Source organism: Hoplias malabaricus, chromosome 13 (assembly GCF_029633855.1).
Source record: "Hoplias malabaricus isolate fHopMal1 chromosome 13, fHopMal1.hap1, whole genome shotgun sequence".
Classification (NCBI taxonomy): domain Eukaryota; kingdom Metazoa; phylum Chordata; class Actinopteri; order Characiformes; family Erythrinidae; genus Hoplias; species Hoplias malabaricus.
Window position 1 is genome coordinate 34,680,544 of NC_089812.1, and position 20,913 is coordinate 34,701,456.

The 20,913-nt window shown below is 42.2% G+C and overlaps 2 protein-coding genes across 2 annotated transcripts in view; both read right to left on the reverse strand.

Annotated features, from left to right (window-relative positions):
* Positions 1–283: 283 nt before the first annotated feature.
* slc5a11 (solute carrier family 5 member 11) lies at positions 284–16,435 on the reverse strand. The gene is made up of 15 exons (XM_066641802.1): positions 16,279–16,435; positions 15,805–15,876; positions 15,606–15,710; positions 13,509–13,568; positions 13,306–13,410; positions 12,897–13,002; positions 11,748–11,828; positions 11,036–11,241; positions 9,565–9,700; positions 6,174–6,281; positions 5,784–5,934; positions 4,091–4,259; positions 2,363–2,578; positions 1,092–1,221; positions 284–711 (listed from the first exon to the last, which is right to left on the reverse strand). The coding sequence occupies exons 1-15, from the start codon at positions 16,408–16,410 to the stop codon at positions 488–490; spliced, it is 2,001 nt and encodes a 666-aa protein (XP_066497899.1). The 5' UTR covers positions 16,411–16,435; the 3' UTR covers positions 284–487.
* A 1,926-nt stretch (positions 16,436–18,361) lies between these two features.
* The window catches only part of grid2ipa (glutamate receptor, ionotropic, delta 2 (Grid2) interacting protein, a), a 58,493-nt gene continuing 55,941 nt past the window's right edge, over positions 18,362–20,913 (reverse strand). The window contains exon 24 of the mRNA XM_066641798.1: positions 18,362–20,851. Within this exon, the coding sequence (XP_066497895.1) occupies positions 20,768–20,851 (84 nt within the window). The 3' untranslated portion in view covers positions 18,362–20,767. The remainder of the gene's footprint in view (positions 20,852–20,913) is intronic.

A 20,913-nucleotide genomic window follows, 5' to 3' on the forward strand; every position in this document is an offset into this window, starting at 1 on the left:
TGATAATAAAGAGTCAAGGAAATGACAAAAATATTATTTTATTGTTTTTGTTCAGGGCCAAACGTTGAATCTGTTCAAAAAGGCATTTGTTATTTATCTTGTTAAAGAATATCTGTTTGTGTATTAAATGTCAGCAGCATGGTTGCATGGTTATGGAAGCATTTGTTCTACCAACCTGCTCCATATGTCCTCCTTTTTGAAAACACAGCTAAGGTCGCCCTAGTTCAACCCACACTATGGGGAATAAACTGGTTCACTCAGTGGCTGCAAACAACCTAACTGCTCATCTCACTGTTATTGAGAGGAAAAAAAAGATAAAATAATTGCGTTCATAAACAGTGTTTGGTACTTACTGGTAGATACAACTTATATCTCCTTTAATATTAACTGATTATTTGGTCTATAACCATTAAATATTAAAGTCTTTAAAGCGCCAATCCATCAGTGCTGTTGTTCCAGTGATATAAAGGCAGTACGTTAGGACCTGTTAGGCCCAGTAAGCGAAGAGAAACACTGCAACGGACATACAGACAATAAGGTTGACATTGACCACATGCTTCATGTTGGGGTCTTCCTCCAGAGAAAACACCATAGCCTCGGGAGGAGGGGGAGGGGCTTTTTCTTCAGATCCCTGATCCATTCCACACAGCCACAGCAGTATGGACTTAAACTTCGACTGAGTCTTTTCAACAGGCCTCGTACTGTTTGTGTCTGAGAACAGAATGGCATTGTGTAATGTTCAAAGAAAATAACTGAGCAGTAAAATGAGGTGTATGTGTTTGAGATGAACAGCTAATCATCTAACATCAGACGCAGGCCTCTGTACTTTTTCTCATTCCTGAATGAATTCAAACCCACAAATGGTGGGGAGAGGGTGGTTTGGGGGGCAAAGGGCGCAGGAATACTAGGTTTAATGGGTGTATTATTTATACAATATGACACTGGCTCCCCCTGCTGGCTCAACAGCAAGTTACAAGTATTCATGTCTAAATAATCAGCACTTGTAAGCCGTGTAACAAAACATCAAGTTTGGCAAAGATCAAACCTAAAATGATTTCAGTCCTGAGTTCACTGTGCATTTGAAAGCCCACCTTTAGGGACCTCTATATGTCCGCTGCTCTTCTCGTGTTCTGGTTGTACCCTTTTGTCGAGTGAGAAGACCCCAGCTTCTTGACCGCTCTGCACAGGATCAAACCTTGTGAACCACGTCAGGCGACTTATCTGTGAAAAAAAAAAAAAAAATTATGTGCTGCACTGGATTGCACAAATATTTCATTAAAGTTTGATTTGAGGAAGTGTTAGCATTTTTATCGCATTTCACACATGCACCAAATTTCCTGCTTCAGTTCAGGCCTACACTTTCCACTAATATAGAAACACAAGACACAAAGGAAATGCTGATAATAGCTGTGGTAATCAACCCAAAATACATCATATAGATCATTCTCAAACAGAAACACCTCAGTATGTCTAAGAGAACACTGACTTCATTGTAAAGCTTGACATGGACCTCTGAATATTATTGGATTATTTTGAGTTTTAGCAAAAAAAATTAATAAACAGTGGCTCATTCTGAGGTAGCGTCGGTACCGGCTACTTGTAAATACAACATCAGAAATCTTAGCTAACTGTAAATAGAAGGACTTTAATCTACACACATTTGACTCCTGAAAAATGTTGATTTGAGTAAGTAATGTCCAAGACTTGCTTGACCTTGAAAGAAAATATGTTTTTAGATAAAAACGCTTTTGTTTAAGTAGGTGCTAATACTGCTAAGATTATTAGCGCCCCCCAACTTCGGCCACCTCCCCTGCTTGTGACAGTCAAACGAGACAGTTGCTACCACATTCAGTGGTTTTGAGAGGTTCACAATGAGATCATGTTTGTCCTGTGTTGGTATCCGTACTCTACATGTAAGGACAATGGCGGTAGATTGTCCCCTCAGAGAAAAGGAAGCTAACCGCTAAGCTAACTTTTACACTGAGGTAAATATCTGTTGTGAAATGGAAATGTGTTGTGTTCCACATGCAGTTTTGCACACAAAGAATTACAACACTGTTAGAGATACTTAAATATTGTTTAGATGTGTGATTTGTTGCAAAACTTATGTTTAAATGTCCTACTAGGGCTTGAACTTATGTTTTATTGTTTTACCCACTGCAATTGGTGAAGAGAGAGAGCGGAATTACACCATATACGGCAGTGGCCGGAAATAGGTTGAAGGCCGGAATAAGGAGGAAGACTGCTACATAACTTAAAGTTAATTTTAAGTCCTCTACATGGCATACAACGTACACTGCTTCATAGCTCATTCATTTTCTCGCTGTGTGTGTGTGTGAGGGAGAGAGAAAGAGTGTGAGACCTTTTCCTCTGTGGGTTTCTCAGTAGCCAGGCTCACACACACCACCACAGCAAGTGTGATCAGAGAGAGGATGATGGAGAAATACAGGTAATGAACGTATTTGATCACGTCAGGTCTGGTGTCTGTTTCGTAGCACTGAGGGACAGGATACACGAAATCCAGAATCATCCGCACAACTCCCACCAGCAGCCCCAGAACTAGACCCCAGAATGCTCCCTACACACACAAACAGGAAATTAAACATGGTTTAATGTCACAAAATGTAAGCCATAAATACAAGTCCCTTTACCTCAAATGTAGTCCATTTTCTGGCGTTACTGTTTCTTTTAGGCTAATGTACATAATTTATGCTTGTAGTGCACCTGTTTGTGATTGCCAATGCCAATCAATAGTGGATCAGTCTGATAATATCAGATTCATTCATTCATTGTCTGTAAGCGTTTATCCAGTTCAGGGTTGCAGTGGGTCCGGAGCCTACCCGGAATCACTGAGCGCAAGGCAGGAACACTGCCCTGTAGGGGGCACCCATCCTTCACAGGGTGACAATATCTGGTTGATATAATCAAAAATAACTTGAGATTTACAAGTTTGTGAAGAGGTTCTAATACACTTTGTAACAGTACATTCATACAAGTCAAAGCCAACAAAAAGTTTATTAAAAACACAGAGGCAACAAAATATTTTGTCATGCCACATGAGTAGTGCTGACAGAATATGAAAACTTCAGAGTGTAATACTTATTATATTAATACCTAATATAAAGGGTGAAAAAGTCGCAGGACACCTTTGAATCTGACTAACCCAGTAATGGGTGAGGGGGCCTATATTTTAATCTTATGTTTGGAAAATGGCCGCCATCTTGAAAGCCACCATATTAGATCAAGGGCAAGTTTTTCCCAATGGGAAGGTGGTCATGTAGCACATAAAAAAGAAGAAAAGATTTGACTCACCCTTTGTTGTTATTTAAAATTACATTGTTACATACCCTATTTACAGTCATGCCATGATATTAATTCTTTCTTTGTAAGCCTACCCAGAATCACTGGGCACAAGGCGGGAACACACACTGAAGGGGCACCCAAGTAGACACAGAGAGAACACACCACACTCCTCACAGACAGTCACCCGGAGAAAACCCACGCAGACACGGGGAGAACACACCACACTCCTCACAGACAGTCACCCGGAGGAAACCCACGCAGACACAGGGAGAACACACCACACTCCTCACAGTCACCCGGAGGAAACCCACGCAGACACGGGGAGAACACACCACAGTCCTCACAGACAGTCACCCGGAGGAAACCCACGCAGACACAGGGAGAACACACCACACTCCTCACAGACAGTCACCCGGAGGAAACCCACACAGACACAGGGAGAACACACCACACTCCTCACAGACAGTCACGCGGAGGAAACCCACACAGACACAGGGAGAACACACCACACTCCTCACAGACAGTCACCCGGAGGAAACCCACGCAGACACAGAGAGAACACACCACACTCCTCACAGACAGTCACCCTGAGGAAACCCACACAGACACAGGGAGAACACACCACACTCCTCACAGACAGTCACCCGGAGCGGGGCTCGAACCCACAACCTCTAGTCCCCTGGAGCTGTGTGACAGAGACACTACCTGCTGCGCCACCGTGCTGTGATATGATTGATACAAATAATGAAAATCAACACAAAAAAGTCACCGATTATATTCAGAGTACCTTTTCATTTGTTCTTCTCCAGAAGCAGCCAGCGATAAACACCACAGAGACGGGTGGCTGCAGGTAGATACTGATGGACTGTATGTATATGAAGAGCTGACCGCCCTGACTGGACTGAACCAGTGGGATCCATAACACTGACACCACCACTAATGCCAGAACAAATACTCTGAGCACAAACACACACACACACACATCGGTCACATCCGATGTTGGTCACATCGGTTAAAAAAATAAATATATGGGGTTTAGAATGGTTTCATTTACTACAAGGTGGATAGCTACCAGTCAGACAAAACATTCAAATGACCTCTTTGTTTATGCAATCATTGTCCATTTTATCAGCTCCACTTACCATAAAGTGGCACTTTATTGGTCCATAATTAATTTGGCTTGTCAAAGTCAAATTAAAGTTCTTCAAAATCTTATTACTCCGTTTTTTTTCTTCTTCTTACTATTCTATTAGCAACATGTAAAATGCTACTCCTCCTAGACCAGGGGTCGGTAACATTTACCTCTCAAAGAGCCATTTGGACCCGTTTCACACAGTAAAGAAAACACTGAGTGCCACAAAACCCCTTTGAAATTTTACATGAAATAACACTGCGCATAATTTTTTTTTTGCCTCTGTGCTGTGTTACATTTATAAAATCAATGAACGACTGCAGAGAAAATGAAATAACATTTCTGCATTCAACAAAACATTTTTAACTCTGAAAAAAGACGTTGTGTTGACGGTTAAGTATAATACTCAATGTCTATTTGAGTCCTTGTAGTAATGGGGGGAAAAAACGCTGAACTTAAATTAACAGTCAGCGGTCAGAAAGTTCCAGAAACCGCACACTGACGGGTGTCGCACGTTGGAAGTTGTGACGTGTATTAAGAGCGACAAAATATGTTAAATATTAAAATATTTTAGCTGTTACAAGATCGTCATGAACTTCATAGAATTACATTTTGAAAATGAACGAACCAAAATAAAATACATTTTAATTAAACACTCATTAATTATTTTCAAAAGCTGAGCCGCAACGGAGGGATCAAAGAGGTTGCCGACCCCTGCTCTAGGGTTTTCATGCTACAGCCGCGAAACTTCACACGGTCATAGATCCTATGCCAACTCAGGTTGCTTGTGCTTTTTGGAGCGATAGACTTCTATAAAATTAAGCAGCATATAAGCTAATGTGGCAACAATGCTAGCAATACATGACAAGCCAAATTCACCCTCTAGTTACAGACTGTAGTCCATCTGGTGCACTGCATACTTAAAAATATTTTTCAGTAGGGCCCCACAGCACTGCAGCGACTGATATAAATGGATCATATTCACAGTGTCCAAACTATTACCACATCCACATTGCTGTTCCACTTTTTAGATGTAAAGTCAGAGACAGTGGCTCATCTGTTGCTACACAGTGTGTGTTGGTCGTCCTCTAGTCCTTCATCAATGACACAGGACGCTGTCGGCTGGATGTTTAAGGGCTGACATTAAGGGGTTTAAAAACTCCAGCTGAGAACGATTTACCAGTAAAACCATTCCCGTTCTCTGGTGGTCCTTTGGAGGTACTGACTATTGAAAAACAGGATGATAGAGGGCTTGCTAAGTATGCAGAGCAACAGATGAACTGCTACCTGTTTTTGCCGAATTACAAAGGGCTCCGGTATGGTCAGTGGAGCTAACAACGTGTCTCACCGGCCCACAATCATGAGCTCCCACTCAGATGCAGCTCTGCGGAAGTGTCTCCACAGATCCATGGTGAAGAGGGTGCTGGAGCTGTTGAAGATGGATGTGAGAGATGACATAAGGGCAGCCAACATAACAGCCATCATCAGACCCCGCAAACCTGCATGTGGACGGACACACACACACACACACACAGACACACACACAGACAGACACACACACAGACGGACAGACACACAGACAGACACACACACAGACAGACACACACACAGACAGACACACACACAGACAGACACACACACAGACAGACACACACACAGACACTTTGGTTCAGTTTATGGACATTTCTCTTAACTGCAAAAATGTGGGATGGCAAAAGACCAAACTTTCAAACTTCACCTGAAGGAAGGAGCTCCATGACCAGTTTGGGGTAAGCAATGTCTGAGCAGCCCACAGAATTTCCACAAACCTCTTTACATACTGCAGGGTCCGCACACCCCACCTCATCTACGCAGTCAGACAGACGAAAATAGAGACAATTCATTACCGTCGTTAAGCCTGACATTTAATAATTCCCAGTTTTCCACATGAAAACTTGTGTCCAATACTTTTTGAAGAATACGTCCTTAACACAGACATCAGAATACCAATGTTGTTTTATATAAATACAGAAATATTTAAATCTTCTTTTTCAGGAGCTATACATCTCCAACCACTCCAATCTGAACCAGGTGAAGTCCAGATTGCACGCGTCTGATTGGTTAAATACAATACAGCAGCTGCATTAGTTTGCATGTAGTTTAACTGCTGTTTACATGTGCTATCTGTTAACAAGACAAAACAGTAAATGTAATAAACACACATCAGCACAGAATCACAGACATATGAACATATCCCCACATCTGACTACGTTAAGAAATCATCTGTTTGAGCCAGATTTCAACCTTTTAATTACAATATTTAACCCAGTAAACAGGAGAGAACATAGTTTAAAACGATTCAAATTTAAATAGAAGTATCCTAGTTATAAAACCAATGGGAAGAAGTCAGAAATGCTGCCTCGATTCCTTCAGTAGAGAATGTAGTGTTTCTGAAAACGTTGTTTAAATAAACCTTGATGTAAATTGTAAAAATGTACTAATAACAAACAAAAAGAAGTTGTGTCTGGGTCTTGGCCGATTCATTCGTCTTGATTAATGCTGGGATCAGAATACACGAATTTAGCCCGATTTTGGCCCCCTTTTTTTGTGTATCTGACAAATTTCCAATATCTGAACCAATATGAGCGGTGGAGATGGGTAACATCTAGTATCGTGTAGTGTAACTGTGTCTGTTGCAGGGTTCTGTTGCCTGACACATGGAAGCTTTTTTCGCACGACAGTTTTGCCCGTTTCATTACCATGAACCTACGAACCTTTCATTCATTCATTATCTGTAAGCGCTTATCTAGTTCAGGGTCACGGTGGGTCCAGAACCTACCTGGAATCATTGGGTGCAAGGCGGGAATACACCCTGGAGGGGGCGCCAGTCCTTCACAGGGCAACACACACTCACACACAAGGTGTGTTTTTGGACTGTGGGAGGAAACCGCAGCACCCGGAGGAAACCCACACAGACACAGGGAGAACACACGACACTCCTCACAGACAGTCACCCGGAGGAAACCCACGCAGACACAGGGAGAACACACGACACTCCTCACAGACAGTCACCCGGAGGAAACCCACGCAGACACAGGGAGAACACACCACACTCCTCACAGACAGTCACCCGGAGGAAACCCACGCAGACACAAGGAGAACACACCACACTCCTCATAGACAGTCACCCGGAGGAAACCCACGCAGACACAGAGAGAACACACCACACTCCTCACAGACAGTCACCTGGAGGAAACCCACGCAGACACAGGGAGAACACACCACACTCCTCACAGACAGTCACCCGGAGGAAACCCACGCAGACACAGGGAGAACACACCACACTCCTCACAGACAGTCACCCGGAGGAAACCCACGCAGACACAGGGAGAACACACGACACTCCTCACAGACAGTCACCCGGAGGAAACCCACGCAGACACAGGGAGAACACACCACACTCCTCACAGACAGTCACCCGGAGGAAACCCACGCAGACACAAGGAGAACACACCACACTCCTCATAGACAGTCACCCGGAGGAAACCCACGCAGACACAGAGAGAACACACCACACTCCTCACAGACAGTCACCTGGAGGAAACCCACGCAGACACAGGGAGAACACACCACACTCCTCACAGACAGTCACCCGGAGGAAACCCACGCAGACACAGAGAGAACACACCACACTCCTCACAGACAGTCACCCGGAGGAAACCCACGCAGACACAGAGAGAACACACCACACTCCTCACAGACAGTCACCCGGAGGAAACCCACGCAGACACAGAGAGAACACACCACACTCCTCACAGACAGTCACCCGGAGGAAACCCACGCAGACACAGAGAGAACACACCACACTCCTCACAGACAGTCACCCGGAGCGGGAATCGAACCCACAACCTCCAGGTACTTGGGGCTGTGTGACTGTGACACTACCTGCTGCGCCGCTCTAACCTCTGTATTTTTATTTGTTCCCTTTGTCTGGTTTTCTTTCTCCTGTCTCTCTCATGCTTTGAGACGTCCTGATGCTCTCCAGGTGTTGCCCTGATCCAGCCCCTGTGTCCTGTACAAGATCCTGGCCTTGTCTCATCTACACTATCACACCTGGCCATGCTGTTTTATCTCAAATTAACTCTGCACCTACTTTTAACTCACACAGAATCACTGATCACCTCCTCCTTCCTTAGACTCATACATCAGTAATATACTACATTCACATTACTGTAACCCCTTCATCTGTCATCAGTTCACTTTTACTTCTGTTCTGTTCTCTGTTGTGTCTCCGGTGTCGACCCGAGGAGGATGGGTTCCCCGTATGAGTCTTGGTTTCTTCCTCGTGTGCTGAGGGAGTTTTCCTTGCCACTGTTGCCCCTGGCTCGCTCATAGGAGGCTTGGACCCGGATCTCTGTAAAACTGCTTTGTGACGACTTTTTGTTGTGAAAAGCGCTATATAAATAAAATTTGATTGATTGATTGACATAATCAAAGATCAGCGATGTGGCGTCCGGGACGGCTGACGAACTTTCTAGAATGTTAGACTTTTTTGGATCTTTTCACCTAGTGTGACATGTCCTACTGCGTGTTCCTTGACAATGACCAATGAGAGGACAGAACACTGAATGGCGCACATTTAAACAGAAAAAGGGAGGCTGCTTTCGGGTGGAAAAATGAAACTGAGGAAATGCTCTTGATGTGTTAGAAACACCCAAGAATGGGTCCACAATCGTTTTTTCTTCTTCTTTTTGGAACACAAAACCACTAACATCACACACAGTGCTTCAGTAGCCACAGTTTCTTATCTGGCCTCCCTGGGGACCTCTAGAAGAATGGTCCGTGTCAAACGTGTAGTGCTGCCAGCCTCCCGACCAAATTTATAGAGCTAATCTGATAGAGTAAACATTGTGAAATATGGTGTAAGTCTGTGTAAGTCTTGACCTACCATAATCTTGGACCTTGTCCAGGACGCAACACTGGGATCTTAGCTCTACACCCGTGAGCTTGTGTTATTTCAGGATAAGATTATTACAGGAATACACTTGTTTCAGCATTTTCTGCTGAAATTAACGTCGTGGTGATTCCTGGTTTCTCTAGATGTAACAATATCCCTTGCTAAAGCAGCTTGCTGGATTTTGAATGAATACCTGGATACAGTATCCTGCTGATCATGCCTGGCAGCACCATCATGAAAAAGGGCAGGACTTTGAGATACGAAGCCAGAAGAGAGCCTCCTTTAGCATGCAGCAGGTTTTTAGCAGCCAGAGAACGCTGTACTATCACCTGTACACACACACACACACACACACACACACACAAACAATACAACAGGCTGTGAACCAAACAATATTATATTCAAAGAATGTGAACAGGGAAGAAGAAACAGTTTCGTCAAAATAATACAAATATTAAACATGTTTGGAAATCTAACTTTTAGGGAAAAAAAACTTAGCAGCGTCTTATTCGTTCCTCATTCTAATTCTAATGACATTTATTGTGTCCATGTCAAGATTCATTCATTCATTCATTATCTGTAACCCTTAACCAGTTCAGGGTCGCGGTGGGTCCAGAGCCTACCTGGAATCATTGGGCGCAAGGCGGGAATACACCCTGGAGGGGGCGCCAGTCCTTCACAGGGCAACACACACACACACACATACGGACACTTTTGAGTCGCCAATCCACCTACCAACGTGTGTTTTTGGATTGTGGGAGGAAACCGGAGCACCCGGAGGAAACCCACACAGACACAAGGAGAACACACCACACTCCTCACAGACAGTCACCCGGAGGAAACCCACGCAGACACAGGGAGAACACACCACACTCCTCACAGACAGTCACCCGGAGGAAACCCACGCAGACACAGGGAGAACACGCCACACTCCTCACAGAAAGTCACCTGGAGGAAACCCACGCAGACACAGGGAGAACACGCCACACTCCTCACAGAAAGTCACCTGGAGGAAACCCACGCAGACACAGGGAGAACACACCACACTCCTCACAGACAGTCACCCGGAGGAAACCCACACAGACACAGGGAGAACACACCACACTCCTCACAGACAGTCACCCGGAGGAAACCCACGCAGACACAGAGAGAACACACCACACTCCTCACAGACAGTCACCCGGAGGAAACCCACGCAGACACAGAGAGAACACACCACACTCCTCACAGACAGTCACCCGGAGGAAACCCACGCAGACACAGGGAGAACACACCACACTCCTCACAGAAAGTCACCCGGAGGAAACCCACACAGAGACAAGGAGAACACACCACACTCCTCACAGAAAGTCACCCGGAGGAAACCCACGCAGACACAGGGAGAACACACCACACTCCTCACAGGCAGTCACCCGGAGGAAACCCACGCAGACACAGGGAGAACACACCACACTCCTCACAGACAGTCACCCAGAGGAAACCCACGCAGACACAGAGAGAACACACCACACTCCTCACAGACAGTCACCCGGAGTGGGACTCGAACCCACAACCTCCAAGTCACTGGAGCTGTGTTACTGCGACACTAACCTGCTGCGCCACCGTGCCACCCATATCAAGATTCAGTATATTGTTCTTAAGAATGGTCCATTTCTCTGACTCACCTGGTCAGAACACCAGTACCACATGGAGGGGATGGACATACCCAGCAGCACGCCAGGCCAGGGCAAGTCAGAGGTCACAGGATCACGGAACAGGTGGAAAGCGTCCTCACGGGGGATCCCACAGGTAGTGTTCTGGTCTCGGACAGAGGGGATGGCATTACTGTAGCCATCAAAAACAGCCTGCCAACCACCAACCTCCACAAAACCTGCACAAATACAAGAGTGAGGATAACAATACATGAAAACTAAAGGGCCAGAATGCATCTTTTATTATTGTTTCATGAAAACATGCCAAAAATAAATTTAAATTACCTATGGAACAGTTTGTTCACTTTTTTCAGAAGTCTGTTCCTCCTTTGCTGCTGTAACAGCTTTAGACTAAATGTTTGAACATTGCTGTGAGCATATGATGGCATTCAGTGATCTTTTACAAGAGCATTAAGACAATGACAGGCTGAAGCTATTTCTCCAGAGAACACAGTTCTAATGCTCCACAGCAGAAGCACGGCAGGCTTTTTATCCGCTCTCACTGATAACTGGTATTGGGAATGGTATTGGATTTGGCCACTCCTCAGTGTCTTTTCCTCTTAGCATTGGTTTAATATGGAGATTACACAGGCTGTTTGTGCAATTAAACACTTATATAAGTGATGGGTGCACCTTAAAAATGAACAAATTAATAATAAAAAAAAAAAACCTAAGTTGTACTTACTGAAGCCCATGAGGGTCAGGGCTCCCATCAACATTATTAGAGTCTGAGCTGCATCAGTGTAGATGACTGCTGCAAGACCCCCTGAAACAACACGTCATTGACCTTAAGAGTGATAGCATTACCATGTTAAATACATATTACATCAACTGCATGTGTGTACTTCCATTATACAGCACAGAGTAATTCACTGTATTAATATTGTTTTGTTAATCTGACAAATGCAAAATTAACTTATACAATACACAATTAGCCAAAATGACAAATACATTTTTGCACACATCCCAACTGTCCTTGCAGCACAGAGCCATAGCAGTGTTTAGAGTAGAGCTGTACCATATCGTATCGTATCATAATATTGTAATCATTTTTAAAACTATATAAAACCTCTACATCGTGATAATAGTGATATTTTGACTTATAGTAATATAACGTTTATTTTGTTGTAATAATGTGTTTTTGAAAAGTTTTTTTCAGAATATCATTATCGCAAAACTACCCTGAAATATCATGATATTATTTTATGGCAATATCGCCCACCCCTAGTTTAGAATGAGTCCGATTCCTTCTATGAATTTTATGGGTGGATTTATTCTTCTCTGTTCTTCTTCTGCACTAGCAGCCAGAATCAATTCATAGCTTTATGAGTATTTCAAGTGATCTATGACATACTGACATGTTTTATGTGTGTTTTTAGACCGGGGGGGGGGGCTGAGCACCCGGAGGAAACCCACGCAGACACAGAGTACACACCACACTCCTCACAGACAGTCACCCGGAGGAAACCCACCCAGACACAGGGAGAACACACCACACTCCTCACAGACAGTCACCCGGAGTGGGGCTCAAACCCACAACCTCCAGAACCCTGGAGCTGTGTGACAGTGACACCTACCTGCTGCACCAGTAAACAATAAATTATTAAATAATTGAAAATACACGGTAATAATTTATATTCTGAATATTAAATGTATTATAACTTTGTATTTTTTCTAATTATGAGATGGTGAAGCACTTGCACCATATTTTAACAACTTTATACAGATATCTGCAACAGATTTGGTATTTTTGAAATAACTTTTGTTAAACATTTGAGAGACAGTGTGCATGACGGCTCTTAATTTAAAAGCACAAAGATAATGGTCTTCTCACCAGCTACTGTGTAGAGAGCAGTAATGACGAGGAGAAGAATTACAGCAAGATAAATGTCCCAGCCCAGAGCCTGCTGAATGAACACCGCTCCAGCATACATATCTACCTGCAGAAACATACCCATACAGTCTCCACACTGAGGATTAGAATGAATATGAGTTCATTTAGTTTACTCTTTTTTAACAAGGAGACCCTAAATCATTAAATAGGTACAACCCATGGACATTTTACAGCCTGTGAAAATACATCTCTGTTTTTCAAACGTTTTTTGACGACATTTCTGTGTCAAATTCAAGACAAACCTACATTTAAATTCACAGCTGATATGTAAAGGTTAATGTTTACTAAGGCTTTAACTGCACTGAGGACTGAAATCAGAGAACATCAAGTTAAACAACAAAACACTTACTGAGATTTTTGTGAATATGTAAATAAATAAATACAACACAGCAATAAATATCTGTATTCTTATCCCTCCAAATCTTCTTTGGAGATATTCAGGCATAGTCGTCACCTAGAGAAGTAATAAAAGAGCTGTGGTCAGCAAAAACCTGCAGTATGTACATAGCCTGCTATATAAAGTCAGTTATTTTGTTTTATAATGTGTCTCACCCCGGAAGCCATGTAAATGGGAAGGAAAAGCCAGCCCAGGAGCAAAACCATCAGCATGCCCTACGAGAGACAGTGAGAAGTGAGGCATTAATGATCTTCAGTAAAGTTAAATTCCCATCAATCTACAGTAAGTGTTCAATCGTGAAGGAAGCCTGACAGCATCATGTTTATTATATATAATGAATGACTCATTATTTCTTTGTCTGTATCCTGTCATCTTGTTGCTGGCTGTGCTCTTTTACCTTCAACTCTTAAGCATCACTGACTTTTCAAAAAAAACAAAGAAAAAACAAATAATGGTTCTTCTCTTAAAGTTTGTAAAATAAAAGATGGGATAAATGGGTTTCTAGTCAAAACTGAAGCTTCTTTTGGTTTCATTTAGTTGTCTTTTTTGCAGTCCAAGGTACTCTCTTCTACAACACCAAATTTCAAAGACATTGATACACTTCCTGTCCTGGTTGTTTTTTTTTTTGCTGTCCCGCGTTCACATCCATAAAGAACAACAGAAAAGACCATTGTCTGGACAGTTATGATCTTTTTTTGGAGAGAGACATTCATTCATTCATTCATTCATTATCTGTAACCCTTATCCAGTTCAGGGTCGTGGTGGGTCCAGAGCCTACCTGGAATAATTGGGCACAAGGAGGGAATACACCATGGAGGGGGCACCAGTCCTTCACAGGGCAACACACACTCTCACATTCACTCACACACACAGACAGTTTAGAGTCACCAATCAATCTACCAATGTGTGTTTTTGGAGCGTGGGTGGAAACCGGAGCACCCGGAGGAAACCCACGCGGACACAGGGAGAACACACCACACTCCTCACAGACAGTCACCCGGAGGAAACCCACGCAGACACAGGGAGAACACACCACACTCCTCACAGACAGTCACCCGGAGGAAACCCACGCAGACACAGGGAGAACACACCACACTCCTCACAGACAGTCACCCGGAGGAAACCCACGCAGACACAGAGAGAACACACCACACTCCTCACAGACAGTCACCCGCAGGAAACCCACGCAGACACAGGGAGAACACACCACACTCCTCACAGACAGTCACCCGCAGGAAACCCACGCAGACACAGGTAACGTAGTGTGGTATGGCTAAATGCCTAATAGTTCTGTATAGGAAAAGCATGGACTCTTGCAGCTTTTTAAAGACAAGTAGCGGTCTTATAGGGACACACCCACTGTAGAGTGGGTGGAACCCAGGTAGGGAGCATGTGATCCCTAGGGGAAGATAAAAGGGAGCGCAGCTTAGTTGACTTCCACTTTGTCTAAACGACGGGACGGCGGGAGTTGTCTGGTGCGTTGCGGCCGCTACTAGGAGATCTTGGTCTGAGTACATGTGCTGGTGCCTGGAGCCAATCGCTTGAGAACTAGAGAAGCGCAGGTAGCTGAATCAACGGTCGGAGGCGTTCGTGTTGCTTGACTGGGGTCTGGGGTGTGGTCCACCACCCACCATAACGTAGCGCCCTGAGAAGAGCCGACCCTGGCACAGTAGCCACAAACAGACAACATAAAGCATGCTTTAAGTAGTGCATGTAGTTTCTATGTAGTATATGCTATAGTATTTGTCCCAAAAACATTTTTTAAAATTAAACACTCCTTTACTATTGCTCTGTTTGACAGAATTTTCTTCAAATAACTATTTTACATTAAAGAAACTGAATGACAGATTGCATGTTAAAAACATTTGGTGGAATTCATCTTTAAAGGATCACTAGGTAAGATTTGGGTTTTGTGCTTCTGGGGCTCCCCCTATTGTAATTCATTTTTACATCACTGTATTGAAATCAATGGACCAGGGGAGGTAAGGGGGTGGTTTCCTACCCTCCTCCAAAAGTTACATGGTGCAGTTTCTGCAGTGCTGAGCACAAATTAGCAATGAACAAAGGCACTATTCTCCCTATTACAGGTCAGTGAAGCATCACAATGATTTTGAAGCTGTAATTCTAAGGTAAAAATATTATGTATTGTCCCTTTAAGTCTGCACAAATGTGACTTTAACTCATGCCTGCTCATTCCGTAAAATATAAAAACACAGCACAGTTTCCCAAGTTCAAAATGAAAAGAATCTTACATTCCACTCGTACGCGACGGGGCCGATTCCGGATGCAGCCCCTGACCCTGCCAGACCAATGAAGTGACCACTACCCACATTACTGGCAAACAGAGATGCCCCCACCTGCAGACAAAACACAGCAAATCAGGAACCAAAGGCCCATAGGATGAACTCCATGAAGAGATCCTGCCATCGTATTATAGTGATTAGGACTCACCGGCCACCAGGACATGTTCTTGCCTGCGAGGAAATATCCATTCACTGTGCTTCTCTTGGTTTTCCACATAGACTTTAAACATAAAAGGGATTATAAAACAAGAACGATACCCATCAGACTCTTTGTAAATGTTTAGATCTAAAATGACAAGCAAATGTAACATCTTAACGATCAAGGACTTAATAAACATGCATTTACTCAAGTTACATGAATGAATGAATATATATATATAACACAAATATAATAAACAACATTCATAAACATAAATAGAGGAATAACAACTTGCCAAAAATTATTATTATTTTATTATTATTATTATTTTAATTTGAAATGTTTTTAAGGCTTCATTAGAAAATATAGTGGGGTCACATTGAGCAGAATTGTGTGTTCATCATTAGATCAGTTCCCTGTGACAGGACAAATTCACCTATTCACTGGAATGATATGTGTATCTTGTACCTTGTAGAAACTTACCCATAATCCTACTGCTAGAATCAAAATGAAATACACAACGAGCACCGCTATATCAGCAGCAGGCAGGGTCTGTGTTGGTTTGGGAACATCAGTGGGCACAGGGGAGACACTGGGCATCTCTGTGATAGACATTATCTCAAATGTGTCGCGGTTCACGAAGCAACACACTACAGTAAAAAACAAAGTGGTTATTCTCATTTTCTCTCTCTCTTTCTCTCTCTCTCTCACACTCTCTCACACGCACGCACGCGAGAAGCAATAATGCATTAATGCCAGTCAAATATATCAGAAACGGACATGGTAAAGTTATGAAATAATATACAACTAACCAATTGTTTACAGTAATACACACACACACACACACATACACACACAGTTCCTGAAGTTACACGGAGATTAGAATGAGTCTAAATCTATGATTGCAAACTGCTTTTCTCTAGCAGTGGTGTTCCTGCTTCTGATACAGAACCAAGCTGGTTTCAGGACTGATCCAGGGATAGGGAGTGTCGAGATTTACTTCTTAAAAAAGTTAGAACTTTATTAGCAGAGCCCACATTAGATGCTCTGTAGATGCTTATGTTCAATAAGTACTTTAGAATATATTTATATAATTTACACTTAATGAAATATGTACTTAATCCAGTCCTAAATCAACAGATTACTATGAAGAATCAGATTAATGCATTAATTACAGATTTATTCATGAGTGACAGCTAGTGCCATAGAGGAAAAACTGGCCGCCTTTATTCAAAACTGAAGACTAAAAAACAAACTCAGAACAGCAGGATGTTTAAGATGAAGGCTAGGGTTAGCATTAAACATCATTAAACTGACCATCACAGAAACATTCTACACACACAATCTAAATCCTTACAAACTTCTCAGGGCTTGATTGATCACTCAAGGTGGGGTCCTCTTTGCCCCTCCCAAATATTCCATACCCCTTGATTTGAATTTGAATCTTTCCAAGTTACATAATCACATTAATTGAATACCATTACTTTCAAACCTCCCTTTAGAATGCACTGGTTCCTTCACGCCATTATTTCTGTCACTATTGTCTCACCAACATTTCTTCCATTATTTCCAAACTGCGAGGAAACCCACGCAGACACAGGGAGAACACACCACACTCCTCACAGACAGTCACCCGGAGGAAACCCACGCAGACACAGGGAGAACACACCACACTCCTCGCAGACAGTCACCCGGAGGAAACCCATGCAGACACAGGGAGAACACACCACACTCCTCACAGACAGTCACCCGGAGGAAACCCACGCAGACACAGGGAGAACACACCACACTCCTCGCAGACCCCACAACCTCCAGGTCCTTGGAGCTGTGTGACTGCGACACCTACCTGCTGCGCCACCGTGCCACCTACAAGCAAGTTGTTTCTTTAAAAAAGTCCTATAAAAGAACGTGTTCAAAAACAATACTTGATTTTTATAAACACATACTAATATTAACATGTTTACTGCAGCAAAACAATAAAATCTACTTGGCCACAATTTCCTAACAAAATAAAAACTTATAAGCCATATCTGTGAGAATATACGTCAGAATAGATCAGAAATTCAATTTTAAAATAAATCAGCATAACGACTTGGAACCATTCTGTCCCTCTGTAAAGCGTAAAGGTATTTAAAGAATATTTCTGCTGTCTTTTCACATCTACAGAATGTCAGTCTACACGCATTTACACCATGTCTTCCACGTGATATGATGATCATATCATTAATATCAAGTGTCTCCATGAGGAGAGGTGTCAGCTCGGACACTCTCTAGCCTTAAGGCAGTCTCCCAAGTGGGTTTGCACAACATGTGGCATTCATCAGTAAATTCAATGAAGGGAAAAGAAGGGATACACTCACCAGCTTTGATGGTCACAGAGGGAGAATAAATATTTCGTCCTGGGGCACACTGATGGGTCTACGCAGCAAGCGTCTTACCCTTTCGGACACTCAGAAATTACATATTATACAGCTTTCTAGAATCTGGTGAAGGGATCAAACTCCAGCTTTCTCTCGCTCCTTTTATAATACCACACACAAGCTGGTTAAAATGTAAGGAGGTTTTATTACCAAAATGTAACACAACAATGTTGCAATAGCAAATACCTACAGTTACAGACAGCAGCATAAAAATATCATAAGCAGAAACCAAATAAACCAAGGCATGAACTCTCTCAAACCAGTGGCAATGTATAAAGCTTTAGAGTGAAATGGCTATTGCTATTCTTTTGAATACCATTATCCTGTTGAAATGTCCGCGTATTGGACAGCTCTTTAAACTGCATGTTATCGCAGCACATTAATCATTGCCAGCTCCAAGGCATCAACTACTACTTATCATTCACAAATCAAAACATTCAGGTTCTCAGGGCCACGTCGACATAAACACGGCTCTCAGAAGTATCTAGAGTTTACATCCGAACAGAAAAGAAGGCCTAGATGTTACTTTCATAAACAGAAATCAAAAAAAGGGTGTGTAAACTAATTACAGATCAATGTATAAGACATTGTTTGGCAATAAATAAATATATAAATAAATAAAAAAGAGACTGAAACGGTGGCGGCACTTCAGTGTGTGCTGTGTGAGTGGATCAGACACAGCAGTGGTACCAGAGTTTTTAAACACAGTGCCCACACACTGGCTACTGCTTTATGCAAATTAACAATTAACCTGGTTAGCACAACTAGTAAAGTCAGAGACACAAGGTCATCTGTTGCTGGGCAGACCAGTAAGGACAATGAGGTGTTTAAAAACCCTAGGAGCACTGCTGTATATGATCCACTTGTGGTGGGTGATGGGGAGCCAATAAATGATATGGATTAATCGCTTGGTTACAGTCTGTAATTGTGGAACTACAACGCGCACCAACATGTTATAAGTGGAGCTGATAAAATGGACATTTAGTGCAGAAACATGGAGGTCATTCTGATCGGTGTAATATATATAACTCCAAGTAACATTTAAGAGATTGTTCTGAATATAATTAAATCACAAATGTATTATTAATAGCTAAAATAAATAATAAATGTTCTATTATTGCAACCCCCTGGGCCCCTACTTCTGGTTGTAAACAGATCCAAACAAGATCACATTTCATTATGAGATGGAGGCAAACACATTTATCTAAATGAGTCTAATAAAATAAAGACTACTGTTTTAGCAGAAATAACACTGGGAATGAATGAACAAATGTCACACAGATATAGCTACATTTGTTTTTCATATATTGGGATTTCCACGGTGGTTACGGCATTAAGGGAATCTGAGATAGACTCAGTGGGATCATGGAGGGAAAAAATACAGAATGAATTAAATAAATAAATAAATAGATTTGGATAGATGCCATTTCTCACTGCAAATCAACAACCCTTAAAACACTTGATAACCTTCATTCTCATTCATTACCCAAAGAATGCCCAAAAATTCCAGAATGAAAAAAAACTAAAAAGATGCAATCTTCTTGTGATCACACTAAAATAGATCTATACAAACTACAACCTCTTTATCATATGATTCAGAATATATTTTATTATTGTATTGCATCTAAACATCCTGCACTGGAGGAAACACTTTATTAATTAAGACGTTAATTTGAATAATCAGCAGTAAATTTCTATAACATCCTACGGTCTATCGGAAGTGTCCATATTCTACAGAAGTACATTCTAAAAGAATCTGTTTAAAGAAACAGAGCCCTCATGGATCCTCGTTGCAAAAGGAATGTCCACACTCTCAACAGTGTTCTAAAATATTATCCTCCGAAGTTTTATATACGTAAGATTTCATTCACAGTTTTGTTCATTTTCACTCCATTCACATACTGTTTACATTTTACATTTGATTTAATTATCACACTTAAATGCATATGTACATTAACACAGTTCTGTAAAATTCTTAAAAGGATTAATCGGCCATTTTCTACAATGATACTTCTTCGTGTTTTGTAACCGCCATTATACTGACACCTAGTGGTCTGGTTGTATTACAGATACTGTATTAAACATATTTGAAACGTGGCTGACCCAGTCTATAAAGCATTAATTGGTTCCTTGAAGGACTACAAAGCAATTGGAATTTTCATTCTGGTCAGTTACACCTTATATAAAATGTGTTTTAAAAAAACAAACAAACATGAATCATTTTCATAAATATTGTTTGCTACGTTTTGTTGGTATAAATGACTAACTCTAACCTTAAACCTAGCTTCTTATAATGTGTCTGTGCCACATAGGACAGGCAGTCACATGGTATCTTCAGACATGGGCCAATCATTCACACTGAACCTATACTTGACTTGTTTCTAAACGTCCATGCTTCCTGTCCTGTAGCCTCCACGTGTGCCATAGCACAGAACTGCATATTTGTGTGTACGGTATCCATTAAGAACAGTTTGTATATTGTCTGCATTGATGTGCTGTTGTTGTGAGTGTCATATTTATTTAAAATGCCATTATATGTGTATAATGTCTCCTCACCACGCCAGTGGAGAAGCCATGCGAGGGCTCCTCGGGCTGCGTGGAGGCTGCTCCAAGGCCTGATTATCAATTAGAGCTCTCTGTAAAACACACACATACATATACAGATGTTAGTATTGAAAATATTGTATGACAACATCTA

Excerpts from the sequence above, each read along its gene's own strand:
- slc5a11 (XM_066641802.1), bottom strand. The coding sequence starts at position 16,410 with ATGTCTATCACAGAGATGCCCAGTGTCTCCCCTGTGCCCACTGATGTT. Across the intron at positions 9,701-11,035 it reads GGTACTGGTGTTCTGACCAG|GTGATAGTACAGCGTTCTCT; the intron begins GTGAGTCAGAGA and ends GTGTGTGTACAG. Across the intron at positions 1,222-2,362 it reads AGAAACCCACAGAGGAAAAG|ATAAGTCGCCTGACGTGGTT; the intron begins GTCTCACACTCT and ends TTTTTTTCACAG.